Below are 22,503 nucleotides of genomic sequence, written 5' to 3' on the forward strand. Positions count from 1 at the left end.
AGAAGTTGTGGGGACTTACTTTCCTGGCACTGGAACCCTAGGTGGGGGGCTTGGAGTGAGTCTAGGATTCCTTGCTCCTGAGATATCCCCCTCCCCAGATGTTACCCACCACACGTGGGTGAGGGACCAGCCTGTTCTGTGTCTGTGTCCCTCCTGCCAGTCTGGATGGATGCAGTTTCTTTAATTCTGTAGTTGTCAGACTTCCATTCAGCTCGGTTTCTGATGGTTCTGAGTGATGGCGGTTCTATGTTTGAGTTGTAATTTTGATGTGGTTGTGCAAACAGGTGAGCCATGTCTGCCTACGCCGCCATGTTCAATAGGTTAAATGTTTTCACGTTTACATTTCATATAGAGAAATCAAGCAAACTTTCGGAAAAGTGGGAAGATGTTTAACTGAATACGTGTACACCAGACTTCCAGTTGTCTTACTGATAAGATTAATGACCTGAACTTGCCATTACTGTGTCAAGTGAAATGGTTGCACTGTTCCTTTACAGATCTGTGTCAGCAAAGACAGCAGCAACATCGGAGCAGCAAACCAGTGGAGAGAGACAGTTACAAATCCTGAGAAGCTTGTCATCCAGTGGCACAGATTAAATCCATCCTGAAGGCCGCACACGTTATTTGGTGAAGAATTGGACATCCTTTCAGAAGACTTGTGATCTCAATTTGCTACCAATGGGAAGAGACAAATCAATATATTTCTCAAGTTATTGATGGGGGTCATAATTACAGTATATAATGGACCTGTTAGAAAATTGAACTTGATAAAAAATGGTATGAATTGTATCAAAGGTCCAAAGTAAAGGAAATGTTTAAAAACTCTTCCAAAATAAACCATAAAATAGAATGGTTGTATTATTAGGGCAACCAAATAAATTTAAAAAACAATAAGAATATCAACCATGGATAGTTACTGCCATATTACAGGTTTTTAAAAACGTCTTACTGAGGTATTCTTCATCTAGTATGTCGAGTCTCTGTTAGTGCCGTTACGCACTTAGAAGACTGAGCACTGTCGCAGTGATCATTACGGATTGTGTCTCTATTTCACTGTTTACTTCTTGCTACACATTTTGTCTCAGGATGCAGAAATGTGACTTTCCTTTGGCTAACAAGTAGACCAAGCGCTCTGTGTTCACGGTCTTCCATTTTTTCTCTCTTACCTTGTCTCACACATGCCAGGAAATAGATGGCGATATTTTAGGCCAGAAGTATACTTTGAATTAGCTTAAGCATGCCCTCTTCATTCCGGTTCCTCTGTTCTGTGTGACTTACTAAGATTTTTCCAAATAAACACTTAATTCCCCTTATCCTAGATATTAGCTCTTGAAACTATAAAATGCACATACTTTACAAGCACTTTGTTCCTGCTGCCTAGAGTTTATGGTACATGGGTGGTGTTGACAGGGACCCTCTGTGCGGTTTGTTCTATTGACTTTTAGAGAGTCAGAGAAAGGGGAAGGGAAAGAGAGAAAGAAGGAAAGAAATATCGATTTGTTGTTCTACTTACTTATGCCTTTCTTCATTAATTCTTTTTTATGAGATATATTTTCTACCTATTAGCTTGGTATACATTTAAATATTTTTTACTTTTATTTTTTAGTATATTTTATTGATTATGCCATTACAGTTGTCCCATTCCCCTCCTTCATTTTTCTCCACTCTGCCCCTCTCCCCACATTCCCCCCATTTAGTTCATGTCCATGTGTCATAAGTTCTTTAGCTTCTACATTTCCCACACTACTCTTGCCCTCCCACTATTTTCCCCCCACCATCAATGCTTTTGCTTTAAGTGTGGTTGTTAATAAATGTGTGTTTACTGTCCTTTCCTGTTCATATTTTTATCTTTTTTTTCTTAGATAAGCCCCTTTAACATTTCATATAATAAGGGCTCGGGGATGATGAACTCATTGAACTTGGCCTTATCTGAGAAGCACTTTATCTGCCCTTCCATTCTAAATGAAAGCTTCACTGGATAGAGCAATCTTGGTTGTAGGTATTTGGATTTCATGACTTGGAATACTTCTTTCCAGCCCCTTCTTGCCTGTAAGGTCTCTTGAGAAATCTGCTGACAGTCTGATGGGAACTCCTTTGTAGGTGACTGTCCCCTTAGCTCTTGCTGCTTCTAGGATTCTCTCCTTCATTTTAATCTTGGCTAATGTAATTATGGTGTGCCTTGGTGTGTTCCTTCTTGGGTCCAACTTCTTTGGGACTCTCTGAGTTTCCTGGATTTCCTGGAAGTCTATTGCCTTTGCCAGATTGGGGAAGGTCTCCTTTATTATTTGCTCAAATAAGGTCTCCACTTGTGGCTGTTCCTCTTCCCCTTCTGGTACCCCTATAATTCGGATGTTGGAATGTTTAAAGATGTTCTGGAGGTTCCTAAGCCTCTCCTCATTTTTTTGGAATTCTTGTTTCTTCATTCTTTTCTGTTTGGTTGTTTCTTTCTTCCTTCTGGTCCACTCCATTGATCTGAGCCCCAGTTTTCTTTCCATCACTATTGGTTCCCTGTGCATTTTGCTTCATTTTACTTAGTGTAGCCTCCATTTTTTCATCTAATTTGTGACTAAAATCAACCAGTTCTATGAGCATCCTGATCACCAGTGTTTTGAACTGTGCATCTGATAGGTTGGCTATCTCTTGGTCACTTAGAAGTATTGGCTCTGGGACTTTGAGCTGTTCTTCTGCTTGAGCCATAATGTTTTGGTCTCTTTGCGCCCATTACTTATGACGGGCAGAGCCTTGGGTGTTCACCAGGGCGGGGTGACCCAGTCACTGGGTTGTGACGCTGTATGTGGGGGCAGGGTTAGAGAGGGAACAATAGCGTTTTTTTCTACTTTCTCTCAGATTTCAGTCCCCTCTGCCACTTCCCACAAGCAAATTGGGCCCTTCTGGCACTGGTTCCCTGGTGGGTGGGCTTGTGTACATTCTAGGACCCCATGGGTCTTTCCAGTGAACTCTCCTGTGAGGCTGGGCACCTCTCCCGGGACCTCAACCCCTGAAAGTTTTACCAATTGGTGGTTTTAGGCTTTATTTCCTGGAGCTGGGGCCCTGGGTTGCTCAGTCTGTCTCACTGGCCGTTTTTAAACCTGCCTGGTTTATCTGCATGTGAATGTGTGTCTGTGGTCAGCCAGCTGCCTTACAAGCCTTACTGGGCTTTCGTCCCTCGCCTGCCGGGTCCACCAACCACCGCTTTTTCCTGCCGGGACCCCTCTTCGCCACCGCTGACTCTGCCCCTCTTACTGGTCTGGATGAATGGCTCATCGTTGTAGAACTCTCATACAGTTCAATTTTGTTTGTTCTGGTTTTGTTTTTATTTCTGAATCTTTGTTGTCCTTAAATTTGGTTGTACAAGGAGGCACAATGTCTGCACCTATGTGTCCATCTTGGCTGGAAGTCTATTCATCGATTCTTGTACGTGCCCTCACTGGGGATTGAACCCACAACCTTGACATATCAGGACGATACTCTAACCAACCAAACTATCCAGCCAGGGCTGAAATGGTTTTTTGTTGTTTTTTTTTTAGATTTGTGAAAAATGATACATTGCTCAATTCTCAAATGGACTTTTAAGATAAATCACGTTGTATGGTAGTCTTTTGAATGTTTAGACAAATGGCAGCTATTTAAAACACATTTTTTAAATAGACTTTGTTTTAGGTTCTCACCAAAGTTGAGAGGAGGGTGCAGAGAATCCTCTTATATCGCCTGCTCCCAGACATGCGCAGCCTTCCTGGCTACCAGCAGCTCGCCCCGGAGTGGTACCTCTGTTACAATCCATGAACCTACATCAATGTATCCGTATCACCTGATGTCCATACCTTACATTAGGATTCACTCTTGTTTTCTGTGAGTTGTGATGAGTGCATAATGACATGTTTTACTACTTGATAAGTCCTCTGCCAATGCAGCTATTTTAATAGCTACCAGAAAAGTAAGTGTATTGGCTTTTAGATAATAAATCATGGATTTTATTGTTTTAAGAAATCTAGGATTTTTTTTGAGCAGTTTTTCTGTGTTCTATTATCGCTTTCAATTCCTAAATTTATTATTTGCAGTTACGTATGTAACTCAACTTTTAATTATTTAATTTGCAAAATGGAGACAACTGTACTTGAACCATAAAAACAGAACGAGTCCTTTCAGTTACAGGTACTGACACAGCCGAGATCCCAAACGTGTTCATTAGCGTTGACGTCAGCCTTCCTTGGGGGAAGAGGTACTGAGTAAAGATATTGTGGCTGTTTCTTAGAAGATTTATGTGGACAAAGAAAAAGAAATACCCTGTCCCATTCACAGCTACTCATGAGGAAAACACTAGAAGCCCGTCATAAAAATATGAGATACTGTGCAAAAATCACTTCCCTGTGTATTTGCTTAGGCATTTCTTGACCATTGCTCACTCGTAATGAGAAGGGAACCAAAATAACGCTGAGTGGCCAGAGAAAGCCCCGGAAGGTTCGTGTTGCCAGCGGATCGTTTGCACAGTACTGTTCCCTGACAGTGTATTTACTTAGAAGCTTTCAGATGAATACAGTTAAATAGCTGCAGCCTGTGTCAAAACACATCACTCTTCGGCTTTCATTTAGTTTTGCATGATTTCTTTAGTGTAACTCCTAGAGAAATTACCACCGAAGTATATCAGTTCCAACTCTTATCAGACTGTTAAGGAACCAGTGGGATTTTAAACATATGTTGTATAATTGTGGTCTGAAAATAACCTCAACTGACCTTTTGGTTGAATTCAATTATATGAATTTCTCTGATACTGTATTTCCCAGCAACAGTTTCCATTGTATGTTTAATGAAATAATTGCTTATTTGTGAAGGATTTCAGAAATTTGTAATAAATTTCAACTTTTTATATTATGGCCATTATGGATATTTCAAAAACACACATTTCTTTTCACTCTATATCGTCTCTCTGGGTGATCTCAACTATTCTCCTGACTTCACCTGCTGTCCCCCTGACTTCACCTGCTGTCTGCCAGCAGAAGGCTGTCAACTTCAGGTCCTCACCCAAATCTTGCTAATGAGCTCCACTGTCGCTTGGATGATGTGGACATTATTTCTCGAACATATCCCAGGCCAAGCTTTTGATTTCGTGTTCCTTCCACAAACTTGGCCTTCACTGGTCTCCATCTAAGTAAAAGGGATGATCCCCCACCTGTTTGTCCAACCTAGGAGCCACTTCGGAATTCCTCTTCCTCTCATCACTCTATCCATTACCCTATTCAGAAACACCTCTGAGTGGACTTGACCGTAACTTCCCTTGTCAGTGACAGCATCGTCTCCCACCTCCAGTACCGCACCTGCCCCCAAACTGGTCTTCCTGCCTCCCTGTTCTCTCTCATCCATTCTCCACCCAGCAGCCAGAGTGATACCCTTGAAGTGTAGCTATGGCTACCATTCCTTAGTTCCGACTGCTCTTGGTGGGAAACCCAAAATCCTTAACGTGGTCTTCCCAGGCCCAGCGTGGTCCGAGCCCCGCTTTCCATTCCAGCCTCATCTTGGACTATTCCCGCTGACCTTTCTTCAGGTCTCAGAAGGAAGTGCACCCCGAGTGTCCTCAGGATCTTCACACAGGAGTAGTTGTCCTCTTTATTCTGTCCTCTGCTAAATCCTGATTGTGTTTTAGATGTTGCTTAAATATGTTTCTCAAGAGAAGAGTCTTTTTTTTTTTACATCTTAGGCAGTATTAAATTCAATGGTCATGTGATTTTCCTTTATAGCATTTATCATAATTGTGATTAAGTCATTACATAAGCTGAGTCACATCATTACATTTCTGAGGGTAGCACAGTACCTGGCACATTAGAGGTACATAGTAAATATTTGTTTCTTCATTCATCGACCTGATAGGAGTATTTGGGGTACTAGGGATACAGCGGTGAATAAACCGAGAAATGAATGAACACAGTGAGTCATGGTTTATTGCGTAGTAAAGTGGCAAAGGCCAGTACAGTATCTCCTGATTGAGAGAGAATGCTGGATTGTATGTATTTGGTACATTTGCTTTTAAAAATCCACTGACGTATTTCTTAATAATAGAAAAGAGAAACATGGTAGCCTCACACTATGAGGTATGGCCTAGGAAAGACAGACCTAGAAAAAATTTTTCCTGATATTCTGAGTAGTATTCATAACATAATTAGTGCTAAATTTTGTAGATTGCTGTTGAGAGTCATCTGATTTTACCTTAATATTGCATGTTAATAACTTAATATGTGTATAACTAAGCGCAAAAAAATATTAATTTACTTTAAACATTTGCTTTTTGCAGGGAGCCAGGTAAGTTTGATAAAATTGGAGAGATACTTAACCGTGTCCAGCTTTGAAAAGTTCCTGTCGAATATGAATAGCCTTATATTTAAGTTATTGTATTTAGCATCTTAAACAGGATCCATGAGACGTCTGTGGAAAGGAAGGTGAATAAATAGAAGGTGGTCTGGGCGACAGTTCTATCTGGAAGGACAAAAGGAGAATTTTGGAGACCTTTCCTGGCAGAATTTAAGAGAGGGACTTGGGAAAGAGGGGGTAGAGAAGTCAGTCTAACTGCGTATACATCTCGGGACTGAGGACTTGGCCTCACAGGTCATGAATGAACCTGGAGATGAGGAGGGTGGGGAGGACCGTCGAGTCATGTTTTCTTACAATAAAAAGGAACCCTGGGAAGAACAGATCGGCAGCCAGAGAGGAGAGAGGCCTCTCAGAGGGAGAAAAGCTTACGGAGCGCGGTTAAGGGTGGCAAAGTAGCAAGGTCAGGGCCGTTGTAGAGGGAACTCTCAGTGAGTTGCTCATGTGTGTCCTAATACTGCATAGTTTTCCATGAGTCACCTGGTCGTAACTCAGCTTTCCCTCAGAGGAATGAGTACAGAATTGTTACGCTACACCTTCTGCCTCCTTCCCCTTTCCCTCCCCCTCCCTGCTGTTTATCAAAATGCATGCTCAATTTCTTCTTTCTTCGTAGAAAATCTGAAAACTAGTGTGGTCTATTATAATACAATCTTTGTTGTATCTGGAAAAGACTAGAAGAGTCCTCTAGCATACATGTCTATCTACCTAGAATATAGGAATATTTATCAAGAAATATTTACCCCATAGCTACTGTGTGCCTCTTGTTTTAGGTGCTGGGAATACACCTAGTAAGCAACAACTCTGCCCTCATACAGCTTATATTATAGTGAATATATCAGAACATTGGGTTTTATGCAGTGAATGAGCAAATAGGAGATCAGAAAACCTGTGGTCTTTCCTGTGATACTAATTGTCATCATTTAATTTCCTCATATCTTAGTTTATTTCAAATACTCCTGTTTATATTGATGAATTATTATCTAGGGTTTTTTCCCCAAACAATGTATACTTAAAGACATTATTTTCCTTGAGCTACTCTAAGCTTAAGCAATTTTTAAGGCCAACCCACTTGTAAATCAATGTTTACTTGGCTTTAAAAGATGACAGAGAGAAAGTTGATTTTCTTTAGATTTCATGACTTGGAATACCTCTTTCTCCAGCCCCTTCTTGCCTATGGGTCTCTCTTTTGAGAAATCCGCTGACAGTCTGATGGGGACTCCTTTGTGTAGGTGACTGTCCCCTTAGCTCTTGGTCTGCTTCTAGGATTCTCTCCTTCCATTTAATCTTGGCTAATGTAATTACGATGTGCCTTGGTGTGTTCCTTCTTGGGTCCAACTTCTTTGGTACTCTCTGAGCTTCCTGGATTTCCTGGAAGTCTATTTCCCTTTGCCAGATTGGGGAAATTCTCCTTTATTATTTGTTCAAATAAGTTCTCCACTGGTGGCTGTGCCTTTCCCCCTTCTGGTACCCCTATAATTCGGATGTTGGAGCGTTTAAAGATGTCCTGGAGGTTCCTAAGACTCTCCTCATTTCTTTGAATTCTTGCTTCTTGACTCTTTTCTGTTTGGCCATTATTTGCTTTCTTCTGGTCCACTCCATTGATTTGAGTCCCAGTTTCCTTTTCATTGCTATTGGTGTCCTGTGCAATTCCATTCATTTCAATTAGTTTCGCCTTCATATATTTGTCTAATTTGTCCGTATAATCAACCAGTTCTGTGAGGATCCTGATCACCAATTTTTTAAACTGTGCGTCTGTGAGTTTTGCTATTTCTTCATCGCTTAGATTTATTTCTGGGGCTCTGAGATCCTCCTGCGCCATTCTTGGTCTGTTCGGGCCCTTTAAGTGTGAGAAGCGGTGGCTTGGATTCCCAGGTCGCTGGGTTGTGACGCTGTATGTGGGGGCGTGGCCAGAGCAGGGAAATGGCGGAGCCCTCCACTGCGGCTTGCCGTGGGGACCTGCTGGCCCGGTCCAACCGCCCACTCCCTCGCCTGTCCACCCTCGCACAAATGCGCGACCTCAGTCAACATGCAGCCCCAGGCCCGGCTGTCTCCCCCGAGGTCGCTCGCCTGGTTGCTCGCTGGATCGCTCACCAGGTCCGACCCTGCGCCTGGATTCTGTGGGCCTGAGTGTGTCTGGCCGAGTTTTCCTGCGCAACCCTGCTCCGCCAGCCGCTGGTTTCGCCTCGGTGTGGAAATTTGTTTAGGGTCGAAAGTTTGCCGGTTTTTGATTGTGAGCGCCCGAGAAAGTTGATTTTCTAAATGTCATTTATTTTTATTGACTTTAGACAAAAAAGACCATGGACATCTCTGCATTGTAGTCAGTTATTTTTAGAGTATGTGGGAAGGCCAAAGACAAAATATGTCCCATTTTCTGCATTTCCCTTCTTCCTGTATGTATTCGTAGCTCCACCCCTCAGTGTCGTCACGTGTGTTAAATCTTTTCTATCTTTTAGGGCTGCAAGGAAAGAAAACAGAAGACAAAAAAAGGCGTCAGGGACATTTTCTTAAAATGTTAACACTAGGTTGTTTCTGAACTAAGCAGAGTTCTTCTCTGGGAGACTGAACAGTACTTGAGACTTTTCTATAAACATTTCATTTATTCTTCCTGAAAGATATTTTCATTGTTTTTGAAACATGAGGGCAAGGCAGAAGGAGGGGTGGGCTACAGGTAGCGGGCTTCTGCAGGGAAATGGTGAGATCAGGGGTCAAGCGGGTCACATTCAGTGGTAGGATTTGGCTTATGGTGTGTACGTGTGCCTGCGTGTCCCCGCATGCACATGCGCCCATCTCTGCACACAACACACATGTCCTGTGTCTTGCAGAAAAAAGAACATCTGTTTTCTTGAAAGTGAGGGCAATAAATGATTCAGACGGGTTGGAAGAGTGATAGAAATACTATGACAGATTTGATTGCAGTCAAGTTTGTTTCTTTTCCCAGTCTAGAAAAAACTAACCTTGAGAAAAAACAAAGGGGGAAACTTTCCCTTTCCCAGTCCAAACGAAAGTATGTTACAGAAAAAGTAACAGAGCAACAGAAAAATGCTAGGAATGATGGCTTTGTTCTTTTGGCCTAGAATACACAGCTCTCAGGCCAGAGGTGCTCCCCGTGTCCAGCCTCTGTTCTCGCCTCGCTGTGTGGACAATAAGAAGTTCTCCAAGGTTTCCTTTTCCTCATTCCTTCTTGGAGGCTGAGAGAGTTTTTTAAAAATCTCATTTTTTCCCTAAGAGTATTACCCGGATATATAAAACAAGATCATTTTGACTTCTTTTTTCTTCCCCAACATACCTGCGGGTTCTGACACACTTTCATCACTAACAGTGAGTCACAGAGGTAATAATCTGCAAGTAGGTGGTGAATCTTGAAAAAAGCCCCCTAGGTGATTTTGTTAATAGTCCTTAGGGAATTAATGAACTATGTAGACCATAGTCAAATTCATACACATACCTAAGTTATGTAGTTTCTTGGAGGGGGGATCAATTTTTATGGTAAAATATACATGACATAAATTTACCATCTTCACGACTTCCGGCCAAGATGGAGGCATGGGTAGACACACTGTGCCTCCTTGCACAACAAAAGAAGGACAACAACAATTTAAAAAACAAAAAACAACTAGAGCTGACAGAAAATCGAACTCTGTGGAAGTCCAACAACCAATGAGTTAAAGACACATTCATTCAGACCAGTAGGAGAGGTGGAGTCGGGCCAGGCAGAGAGGGGTCACGGCAGAGGGGCAGCTGGTGGACCCACAGAGGTGGTGGGTTGTGGACTGGGCGGTCCTGCATTTCAGTGCAGATAAACCAGGAGAAACTGGGGAGCAGGGTGGACCATGCAAACCAGGGTCCCAGTGCCGGGAAATAAAGCCTCAAATCACTGATTGAAAACACCTCTGGGGTTTGGGGCAGCAGCAAGAGAGACTCCTAGCCTCACAGGAGGGTTTGTTGGAGAGACCCACTGGGTCCTAGAACCTACACAAGCCCACCCACTGGGAATCAGCACCAGAAGGGCCCAATTTGCTTGTAGGAATCAGGGGAAGTGACTGAAATCTGGCAGAGACAGGAGCAAATGCCATTGTTCCCTCTCAGACACCTCCCCACATACAGTGTCACAACCGGCATCTGGGTTACCCCACCCCGTGAACACCTACAGCTCCGCCCCTCACTACGTGACAGGCGCGTCAAGACAAAAAAATGGCCCATACAAAAGATCAGTTTTGATCTATTCTTTCATCTGGGCCAATTTTTTTTTTTTTTGTCTCAGCCCACCTGTTACATAGTAAGTGGTGGAGGCTTAGGTGTTCACCAGGGCGGGGCAACCCACCTGGCTTTGCTATGATGCTGCACGTGGGGGAGGGTCCGAGAGAAAACAGTACTGCTCGCTCAGCTCTCTCCCCACTTCCAGTCACTTCCCCTGCTGCCCACAAGCGAATTGGGCCCTTCTGGTGCTGAGTCCCGCGTGGGTGGGTTTGTGTAGGTTCTAGGACCCCGTGGGTCTCTCCAACAAACTCTCCTGTGGGGCTGGGAGTTTCTCCCACTGCCGCCTCAACCCCCACAGGTGTTTTTAGTCAGAGGTTTGAGGCTTTATTTCCCGGCCCTGGGAGCCTGGGTTGCTGGGTCTGTCTCGCTCTCTGGTTGTTCCTCCAGAATTATCTGCGTGCAAATGTGAGGACCACCTGGTCTGCAAGCTGCCACCTTACTGTGAGTCCTCTCTGCCCAGCTGCCCATCTCTGCCCCTCTTACCAGTCTGGATGAATGTGTCTCCTTTAACTCCTTGGTTGGTGGACTTCCATACAGTTTGATTTTGGGTCAGTTCTGGTTGGTTTTTGTTTTTAAATTTGTTGTTGTCTTTCTTTTGGTTGTGCAAGGAGTCACAGTGTGTCTACCTACACCTCCATTGTGGCCAGCTGTTTTGTTTTTTGTGATAACAGCCATCCTAACTGGTGTGAGGTGGTACCGCCTTGTACTTCTGATTTACATTTTCCTTATGATTAGTGATGCTGAATATGTTTCCGTGTGCTTATTGGCCATCTGTACATCTTCCTTACAGAAATGTCTATTCAAGTTCTTTGTCCTTTTATGGATTGAAGTTTTTTGGTTGTTGTTTCTGAGTTTTGGGGATTCTCTATATGTTATGGATGTTCTTCCCTTATCATTTGCAAATATACTCTCATTCTGTGGGCTGCCTTTTTATTCTGTTGATATTATCTTCTGATGCACAAAATTTTAAAATTTTTATGAAGTCCAATTTGACCACTATTGGTTTTCCTGCCTGCGCCTTCGGTGTTATATCCAGGAAATATTGTAAAGCCTCAGCCTTGAAGCTTTATCTTCAGGCAGTTCACACATTAAAATGTAATTTGTCCCTTTGGGTTCCTGGAGTGTTTGTTTCTAATGTTATTGCCTAGATATTTTTCATGTCCTAGGAGTGAGAAAAGTAAACTAGGTACCCATCTATTTTTGTTTTTAAAATAGGATGTTGGAAGGTGTTATGTTAACCTTTTGGTCTCTGGGCCACATTTGTAAAACACTGATTCAGTCAAATTATTCCTGTGCAGAAATGACTCTTTTCCAGACCTTGTGTGCTTGTTGCTGTTTGCCATGAGACCCAAGAAAAACCTGGATGTTCTTTGAGAGGGGAGGTGCAAATAACTCGGGGCAACCAAGACGGCCCAGGACAGCTTCCCCTGGATGGAGTCTGGGAGCACAGCGTCTGGGCCCACAGTTTTGCAGGGCTTGAGTTTTCATTTGCTCAGAACACTAATAAATTAGGGGAATTGGCTCAGCTAACAAAACTTTCCAAAGTCTGATGTTCAAACTACAATACTGGTTTCCTAATTTACAAAGGGAGGGTAGTCCCTTCCAACGACAGAAATATTTATGTCTGCCTTCACAACCAATCTCTGTTTTGTGTCAAGGCACCTACGAAATTGAATTTTAGAAGCCAAATCATTGTTTGGAGCATTAAATCAGAGCAAAGGGAAGTGGATTGTAGACAGTTATCTGGTACGGACAGTTTAACATCCTGCCCCAGACCGGAGACTGCTGAAGGTCCTCACTGTCTGATGCCCATATTTAGTGCCTTTCTCCTGGAGAACACGGGACTCACACAGCTGATCCCGCCTCTTCGAGTTTCACTTTTGCTGTATTTCATTCTAATTGTCTCCCCCTATTTACAGACTCTTTGGCCCAGCAGGTTATCATTTAATCAGTGAAGTCTCAGCTTGCTCAGTTCTAATCACATTTTATGGCGTCTCCCAGACATACCCAGGTCATCGCGGTGCAGGTGTAGACGTTCCCACCACTCTGGTAACTCGCGGATGTGTGTTTAGTGATGTACAAATGAAGTCTCCAGGTTTGTAGTTTGGGTTCTATCGATAGCATTTGAAGTATTTGACACGGTTCATTACAAAGCACTTTGCTTCCTTTTTGAGAAACGTTTGGACTCATTTTCGCTGCATTAGCTGCGATAGCTTTAACACTGTAGGAGCCGTGCCAGGTGATAAGGCACTGGTGTTGGAAGGGTTATGGAGCCAGACAGGGCAGGCGCTGTGCTGGGCTGGGAGGCTTCCCAGCGCCAGGGAGGTAAGGGAAGGTTATCAGCGCAGCATTCCTCTTGGGCTCGGGGAAGAACGTCGCAGGTCATGCGAGTCTGTAACCGTCTGGGATTTGGATGACTGGAGCTCAGAGCTTCCAAGTGGTGATCTGTTTTCCAAAGATACGGGGAAATGGTTGCTGGAAAACACCTGCCTCTCTCTCTCCACGTGGGCCTCGCCTCTCCAGCAGGGTTTTCCATTTTTGTCTCAGGGTCATTTGAAAGGGTTAGAAGTGTTCTGCTCATGCTGCCCAGCATCTCCGTTTGCTTCTCTGAAAGTCACAGTGTCTATTTTTCTGCCTTAGGAAGAAGGTAATGAGAAACAGTCTTTTCATTCCAAGTGTGGTGTACAGCTGTTTTGAAAGAACTGTAGTTTTATATTACAATATATGTTTGAAAGATTTACCCATCTTCCCTGCACTGCCACAATATTTTCTGCAAGTGTCAGGAGTACTTCATTATGGGAACATTAGTTGATAATGTTACCAAATATTAACAGAAGAGATTCCTTCACCCAGGGAAATCTTGACCCCTTTGGTGGGCTGGTGGTGCCAAGTTACCTGAAAGTCCTTTGTCATCCTCATTCATTATCACTTTAGCATATCACAGCAGTGTCTGCTAGAGAGGCGCAAGTTCTAGAGCTAAAACCACTGAGGAATTTGCTTAACCCGAGGTTAACCTTCCTGCTCCTGTAGGATGTGCTCACAATAACAGAGACTATTAATAATTTTTTTTCGGTGGGAGGGAAGGGTTACTATAGTGTATCTATAAAAACCAGCTGGAAGCTTACTTATGGAGAAGGCTATGTTTGTTAAGACTTCAAATAATTTCATCATGGCATAATAATAACGAGGGAAAATACATACAAAGTTGTAAGCATGGAGATAAAACAGGAGCCATCACCAAGCCAGTTTGGTCATGAGTATCCCCGTGCCCATTTGAAGAGGTTAATTAATGTCCTTCCCCAAGGAAAACTATAAGCTCCTGAGACATGGTTCATCTTAGGTAACTGATATTACCTACCTTAGGTAATTCCTTAGGTAACTGAACCTACCTATCTTAGGTGGGTACATCTTAGGTAACCTAAGACTGATCCAGGTAAATGTAGCTCTGAAGTCAACTGGTGTGTACTGGGTGTCTGTTTATGGGGGATCCAGAGAAGACTGCATTTCTGTATCCTGTTTTTCCATTTTATAATTAAGTCTATATACAGTCCTTTAAAACTTTCATGTTTTAAATTTGCTTGGCGTATGTTTGTAGGCTGCCCTCCGTGCGAGTCTGTGAGAAAGCTCTGGGTAGGAAGAAGTGCTGAGCCGGCCTGAGCTGTAACAGGACGGCCATTAGCAGTTGGGTAGCTTCCAATCTGATCTGACTCAAGTTAAATAGCAACAGTTAATACTAGGAGAGATTAATTACATGCCAGAAATCTCTTGAAACACTAGTCTGTCCTGAGAAAAAGAAAAGTAATCTGATGATATGTAAATCCCTGTCCCCTGGGAATGCTTTTCTCAGGATCCAGAGTGAAACACAGACTGTGACGAAATTCCAGAACCTGGGATCATTACCTTAGGTCTGGGGTTTTCCGTGTCTCGTGTACAGTCCTGCCCTTTCCAGCTCTGTCTGCGTTGTTTTTTCCATTGCCTAAACACTTCGGTCAGCGCCTTCCCTTTTCCACCCCACTTTACCTTCCTGGTTTCCATGCAGCGTGACAGTCTCAGCTTCAAATCACTTTCTCCTGGAAGCCTTCTGCATTACAGTGCTCTGGAGAAACAGAACCAATATTATTTATAAAACATACATTAAAATATTTTCATGCCATGATTAAAGTAGAGTCTGACCTGGTATTGCAATTCTTCAGTGTTGTCTTGGACTAGGATAGATTCGCTTAATCTTCTCTCTGAGCTGGGGCAGGGGGAGGAAGAAAAATATTTTTAATTATGTATTTAATAAAATTAAAATATTTTATGAATATATTAATACAAAGGAATTTTTTTAATTTGTAATCAAAATAATTTATTATAGATGTGTACAGTACGAGGAATTGGCTCCCCCTTACGGAGCCTGGGAAGTCCCACATCTGCAGGGCGGGTTGGCAGGCTCCGAGGCCCAGGAGGGCAGGTGGTGCGGTTCTCATCCCTGGCTCACAGAGGCTGCTCTTTTTTTTTTTTTTTTTCCAGTTTAGGCCTTTAAGGGATTGGGTGAAATCCATCCACATTATGGAGGGCAGTCTCCTGGACTTGAAGCCCACCGATTTAAATGTTATTCTTCTCTGAAAACACCTTCCTGGTCGACATATAAATTCACAATCACACCATCCCTCTTCTCAGCCTTACGCAAGTTTGAGTTTAGGGCTCTGGATGCGTGAATCAATATTGGCAGTGCGGTGCCATTTTGCTTGTGAAAGAAGCATTACAAATGACTTATTTTATGAAATTAAGGAACTACAGCATTAATGGTTTGTATAGCACTTGCAACAAGATTATTCTCTTCTGTGGTCTAGCTGGAACACTTCTATGAATGTGACCCAGAATTACATTCATTTTGCCACATTATATCACTGTTTGAATCTGCAATTAGACCCCCGAGACTTCAGCTCTTCGTGAACTATTATTAGGCCAATTTTCTCTGTCCTCTTCCGATCCTGATTTTCAGTAATTGATGACATGTGACGTAAGTGTAGACTTTCACTCTAGAATTCCTATTTTAAAATAGTAATAGTTATGTAGCCTATCTGATTGATCTTAGAATCATAGAATCTTAGAGTAGAATGAATCTTTAGATATAGTTTATTTACCATTATTTAACCAATTAGAGTTCTACCTAGTTAAGTTATGTATTTACTCTGGTATGATTGGAAAGGAAAAATACCTTGCTATGAGGATGTGCTTTGAGTTTTTGTTATTTCTAAATTCAAGCAAAGATTGACATGTCAAACTGGGAAGAAATTAAGGAGACCTTGTTTTTACATTTATTATTATTTCTTAAATGCCACAAGTGGCCATAAAATAGCCTTCCTTTGAATCAGTATGCTCAGTTGCCCCTCCCTTTTCAGAATAAGTGCGTTTTTCTTAACCATAGTGAAAAACTGGAGTTGAATCTCAGTCAATGTTAATTCAACTGGAGTTCAATCTCAGTCAATGTTAATTCAACTGGAGTTCAATCTCAATTAATGTTAATTCCACTCTCTTCGATGGTATACAATGTTCCCAAGGCATGATCATCTATGGGTTAAAAAAGTCATTGCTATTTAGTGTAAAATTTTTCCATTTCGTCACTACAAGCATTGTGAATCACAGCCTAAAATGATTGATTTGCTACTGACTAAAATATAGGCAATTATACGCTTGAGAGCAAATACTGAACCTTGAGATCTTGGATCTGAAAAAGGGTTAAACGTGTATTTGTTTGTCAGTTGATAACAGGTAGTCACAGAGCCTTGTGGGGTCAGCCGTGGAAGATGGTATCTAGGCCCATCTCTTACTCAGGGGTCTACCGAAAACACCAGAGAGAGGAGAGTACGCCCCTCATTGCCCGATTCCTGGAGCAAGACTCTGGTGAAGGACGGGGTGAGGTCCCCCATCTCAGGAACCAGCTGAAAACTTCTGACTCCATTTCAGCTGTCACCCTACCTTTACTGACCCCCACTAGTCTGTCAAAATGTTAAGCACCTTAGAAGATTTTCTGATGCACATTTCAATATGTCATTATCAAAGGTGAGAGAGAATTATGTCAGGCCTTCGGCAAAAATTGTACATTTGTTCTGAAATCCCTTTGAGAGACATCATCAATCCAGGAATGAATGTTTTCATTTTAGCCTACTTACTATGGTTACTGGAACAGGGTACCTTTCTAATAATAAAACCGAGCATGCTTTCATTCCTAGAATTTCTTGTTGGGAGTGTAAATTTTTCCGAGCAAGATGCGACGTTGGCTAATTGCGTGACATGTAGGATTTCACTGCCAACACTTTGTTTAGTGAGGGCGTGAGAGGCCAGCGCCAAACAGGAAAGTGAAGTCAAAGTTAAGTGTGGTGTCCTCTTACTACCAGTTACACCAACAAACCCGGATTCATAAGCAAATAGGTTGTACATTTAAATTGTTATCAACTCAGATAAGCCAGCTATAAATACTTTTCTCTCTTACTGGCATGTGATTTGGGGGAACCTTTTCCTTTTTTGCTTCAGGAAGATGTTTCAAGGAGAAAACTCGGCCCCCAAAGTTGTGTCCACAGGCTAATGAACACATGAGGGGGGTTTCTTTGGCAATTGCCGGGTTCCAGGATGCGAACTCATAGTGTATTTAAATCCCAATACAAGGCTGAGAGTAGATTCTTCAGAATAATGTCCAACTTGCCAAGATTCAGACCCCTGCTCTCCTCTGTCTCTAGCTGCTTGGATGAGTGCTTAGTTCTGCCACCTCGCACTTCAAGATCTGTTCCAGATACGCCCTTCCAAATTTTGTGCAGAAGAGCACTTGTCATCTGTGCTGCGTGTCGGGTGCATTGGGAACGCATGCTCCAGTCCTTTCGATGGCTCATAAATCTGAGCCACCAGGGATTCCTGTAGCTCCTATCCAACCTAACGTGGGAGACAGCGTTTCTCAGCCTCAGCACCGTTGACATTTTGGCTGGCTAATTCTTTGTTAGGGGTGGTGAGACTGAGGGTCTTGACTGATCATTGTAGGATGTAGCAGCATCCTTGATTCCCTAGAAGCCAACAGCACACTGACCCCAGGATGACAGCCAAAAAATGTCTCCACACATTGCCAAATGTCTCCAGCTGAGAACCACTGCTCCAAGACATAAGAGAACATTAGATAAAAGACCCTAGCAAGTATCTAATTTTTATTTTCTCTTTTTTTCTGTGCTGTGCTTTACTTAAGATTTCCTGACTCCTTAGTCACCGGGGCACTAGTTGTTTTTACTACCATGCCATGCTTTCTTGGTTTGGGTTTCCTGAGCTCTGAACCCCTGCTTAGGGGCTTGTCAAACTACGTGGGTTTTGTAAAGCACCGTCAACCATTTAGTAACCTCCTCCATGCTGTGTGTGTAAAATCTTATTCTCCTTGAATATCCATTTGTGTTTATTGCTATGGGTTATTGCCCAAATGTGGTTTATTAGGAAGTGTTCTCAGGACAAATTGGCAGGGCAGCAGGGAGGGGGACAGGGAAGAGAGGGAAACTAAACAAGGGAAGCAGAACAGGCACACTTCCAAGGAGGTCAGTTTAGCTCTGACCCAGGAGAACACTCTGGAGCGCGCACCCCAGAAGCACCCAGATCAGGTCCCGGGGAACTGGAGTGTTTGTGCTCCCCTGCCTGTGGGTCATTGTGTAGGGTGGTATAGATTAACCCGGACACCACTGCCATTTGGGGAATAGTTCTTTGTTCCGTGTTGCGGTGGTCTAGCCTTGGCACAGTCGGGTGTTCAGCAGCATCCCTGGCTCCTGCCTGCTAGATGCCAGCATCCCAGACCCTTCCCAGTGGGGACAGCCAAAAGTGCCTCTAGACATTCTGACCCCTGGAGGTCAGCACTGCCCCCAGTTGAGAGCCCTGGGCTTCAGGGTGGCCCTTGGGGAAGCATGAATCCCTGGGAACTTCAGGCCATCGGGCACAGTGGCCTTTGGCAGCCTGGGCAGTCAGCCGGCAGAGACACGGGGAGCACCCAGGAGCAGCCTGCAGGGAAGGTCAGCGAATCCCAGTGGATGCGGGCACAGGGCCGACAGTATCTGCTCTGAGTACTTGAACGTGTTACGTTTCCACCCTTCGGCCGTGTGAGCAGGAGAGTGACCTGATGTGAAGGGCCAGTTTCCCTGAAGGGCTGGTTGTGGATTGACATCCGAGTGTGACCTGCCCTGCAGCCAGTCCCACTGCCGTGTACTGGAATGCCCCAGCCCCGGCCCCCAGCACCCGGCGACTTCTTCACAGGGGCCCGTTTTCATCTCCAAAGGAGCCGTGTGATCCGGAATCTGGTTTGCGATAAGTGTGTAATGGCTTGGAGACTGCAAGACTAGAGTTTCTGATTCTTGTTTTGCCGTATCGCAGAAAATCGCTGTGTTAGCTGTAGTTTTCTCATCTTGGACCTATTTTCTTTCTGTCCTTCCTCCTACCCCATTACTCATGTATTATTCAGTGAGTGCAAAGGGCAGAGCACCTCAGCAACATCCAGTTTGCAGAGGCCACAGCCGGCACTCAGTGCCGGGGGAGGGTGCGTGGTAAGCAGTAGGTGTTTGGTGGTTTCCGTCGCAGCAGCAACAATGTGCCGCCCCCCCCCCCATGTCTTCTGTGGCATGAGACTTAGCGGCGGCCTTGGCGCCTCTGAACCCTGCCAGCAGTTCTGTGAGTCAGACCATAGGTTTTCACTTTGACTTCTTTCCCCTTATGTCCTCTTAACACCCCCATTCTTTCTTGGGCTTATAAAAATCTTCTTGGGGTCCTTTTCATTCTTAAAGTCCATACTATAGATACTATTAGTGTGGAACTAGTGATAGTAAACGTACTCTTTCTGTCTGCTAATGACTATTTCACCCTCATTCTTGAAAGATAATTATGCTGGGTACATGATTATAAGCTGACAGTTATTCTTCTCAACACTTTGAAGGTCTTTCCCTTGTCTCCTAGCTTTCATTATCCCTAAAGTCACTTGTCTTTCTAGCTACTGTATTTTGCTGTGTATAATGTGCTCCTGTGTACAATGCCCACCAATGTTTTTGGCCCAAACTCTCAGGAAAAGAATCTTTTGTTCTAATGTTTTAATTCAATTTTTAAATTTTATATTTAGAGAAAAAACTGATTATTATATTCCAGGGTATTATTTTGCATATGGATATCATTATTGCTTTCTAGAGTTACACTTTTAATGCCTAACCATGAATAAAAAAATTTAAAACATTTATATAAATAAAATAGTTAAAAATTTATATAGATATGGAATTAGTACTACCCATGTATAATGTGCATCCTTATTTTTCCCTCAAAAATTTTGGCAGAATAGTGTGCATTATATATGGCAAAATTCAGTATTTCTTTGTAGGTAATCTTTTTATCCAGTTACTTCCAAGTTCTTCGTAAGAACTGAAATTAAACTGATTGAGAAGCTCTAGAAATTACTAGAAATATGCCAGCCAGTAATTTTTATAATAATCATCTTGTTTTAGTTTAAATAACAAGGAATCGTGCCCCATGTATAAAACTTTATTTTCATTTTTATTTTACAATGATTCTATCACTGCTTCCCCCTGATACCGTTTTTGTATTCCATTTTTCAAAGTTTGCAGCCTTCTGCACTTGTGCCTACTCTAAGAGATCTTCTGCTACCCACACCATTCCACTGAGCCGCTCACTCCCCACCAAGTCTTTCCCTCTCTGAGAGCCTAGATTAAAATCAGTGTCCTGGGGTGCAATGAGCCAAGATGAACTGAACCCATTCAAATGGAATGATGTAAACAGATCAGTCACTGCAAAATCAACTGCAGGCTGCAGAAGACCTGTGAGGCATCGTGTTTAACGAGGAAGCACTGGAAGCACCCCCGTTACAGGCAGGAATGAGATCAGGGCGAGTTCATCGTAATCATCTTCGTTCTGGAGGCACTGGCCATGGCAATTAGACTGAAGCAAAAAATAAAGAGTAAACACAATTTTAAAGGAAGAAGATTAGACCAATATTTGCAGACCCCTGGAATCAATGGAGAGGCTAAGTGGTGGGATAAGTGAGCAAGGTCATCGAGACAGAAGGCACAGAAATAAACCTTCGTGTATTCAAACAGCAGCCAGTTAGAAGCAGAGACAGAAGACACCCCATCGTACAGGTTTGAAAAGACGAAAAGAAAGGAATTCACTTAGCGTGCAACGTGCCAAATCTATATGAGGAAAATTGTAAAACACCGCAGAGAAAGATTTAAGAAATGTAAAGGCGTTGCCACATTTGGGTTGGAAAATTCAGCATCATAATATCAATTCTCCTTAAGTTAATCTAACTGACCCCAACCTGTAACAGGACGTTTTTGGTTTTTGTTTGGAATTGGACATGCTGCTTCTAAAAGCCACGTGGTCAAAGAAAGAGATAATTACCAGGTGAAGACTGAAAAGAGGGCACTACCTATATTAAATGTACTAAATGAAACGGCACTAGCTTCGTACTAAATATAAAATCTTTTTTTTTGCAGTAACGAAAATAGTGAGGTACTGTGCATGAATGGATGAAAAATTCAAAGGAACAACGTAGAAAACCCAGAAACAAACCCAAATATGCACAGCAATTAGATAAAGGTCGTTTCAGTAAATAACAGTGAAGGAAAAGATTTCTTAGCAAACGGTGTCAGGACAACTGGGCAGCCACCTGAAAAAAACAAGTCGGATCTCTGCTTCACAGATCATACCAAAATGAATCATTCCAGGTGAATTGAAGAAGTCACATGAAAAGTGAAACCATAAATTACCAAGATAAAAGAGAAAACCCCATTTATTTGACTATAAAAAATCACATCACCATAAAAAGTCAAATGACAAAGGACAGATTGAGGACATTTTTTTTTTTTTTTTTTTTGCAATTCACATCAGAGGCCAAGGGCTACTTTCCTCAACATATAAAAATGCTTGCCCTCCCCAGGCAGCTCAGTTAGTTAGAGTGTCATCCCAATGCACCAAGGTTGGGGGTTGGACCCCTGGTCTGGGCGCATATAAGAATCAACCAATGAATGCATACATCAGTAAATGAACAAATCGGTCTCTCTTTTTTTCTCCCTTCCTCCCTCCCTCCCTTCCTCTCTCTAAAATGAGTAAATGGAAAAAGTGCTTGCAAGTCAATAAGAAAATAGCGACAATCCGGAAGAAATGGCAAACCCTGTGAATGAACACTTATGGAGAAAGGGGCGTGTGTAGTAGGAGGAACTCAAACGCAGTGACAGTGCAAAGCTCCAGCCGGGGCAGAGGCGGACCAGGACGGCACTCCCAGGCCGCCGGTGAGAGCGTGTGCTTCTACGACAGCAGCGACCAGCGGTTTGAGACACTGAAACCTCCCCTTCAACCTAGCAACGTCTTCCCCAGAAATGTGTCTTGCCACGCTTACCCATGTGTGACGTGAGGAGTGGATGAAAATACTCTTTGTGACAGAAAGAGATTGGGAATGACTGAAACGCGTGCCAACATAGGTGGCTGGTTATACAAATTATGTACATCCACCCAGTGGGATAAGAGGCAGCCACTAACAAAGAAAGGGGCAGAGGTAAGGAAAAGGCTCCAAAGATGTATTGTTGCGTTCAAGAGATAACAGGGTGCACAGTAAGCTCCTTTAAATGAGAGAAAGTATATGTGTGTAAATGCACACACGTAACACAGTGTGGGAGAGGCACTACGGTTAACCCAAGTTTTCAGAAACAGCATTACAGAGGCTCAGTAACTTTTTCAAAGTTAACGAAGACCACAAGAATAAGAATCCAGGAAATCTAACTACCGAGTTCCTACCTCTTACTAATCTATGTTGTCTGCAGTGGGGAAAAGAATGTTTCTTTTTTTAAAGCTGCCCAAATGTTATGACTGTATCAGGGTTCAAGAGAAGCA

The 22,503-nt window shown here is 43.0% G+C and overlaps 1 protein-coding gene and 1 non-coding gene across 4 annotated transcripts in view; both read left to right on the forward strand.

The window, feature by feature from the left end:
- The window catches only part of TC2N (tandem C2 domains, nuclear), a 39,078-nt gene extending 34,214 nt beyond the window's left edge, over positions 1-4,864 (forward strand). For all 3 annotated transcript variants that reach the window (XM_037130340.2, XM_037130341.2, XM_037130339.2), the window contains exon 12: positions 498-4,864. In XM_037130340.2, the coding sequence (XP_036986235.2) occupies positions 498-608 (111 nt within the window). In that variant the 3' untranslated portion in view covers positions 609-4,864. The remainder of the gene's footprint in view (positions 1-497) is intronic.
- Positions 4,865-14,761: 9,897 nt separating this feature from the next.
- LOC119038016 (Z30 small nucleolar RNA) lies at positions 14,762-14,854 on the forward strand. The gene has a single exon (XR_005080343.2). It is a non-coding gene; the product is annotated as a Z30 small nucleolar RNA (small nucleolar RNA).
- The last annotated feature ends 7,649 nt before the right edge of the window (positions 14,855-22,503 follow it).

Source organism: Artibeus jamaicensis, unplaced genomic scaffold, assembly GCF_021234435.1.
Source record: "Artibeus jamaicensis isolate MK-2021 breed Jamaican fruit bat unplaced genomic scaffold, CSHL_Jam_final contig_444, whole genome shotgun sequence".
In the NCBI taxonomy this organism is placed as follows: domain Eukaryota; kingdom Metazoa; phylum Chordata; class Mammalia; order Chiroptera; family Phyllostomidae; genus Artibeus; species Artibeus jamaicensis.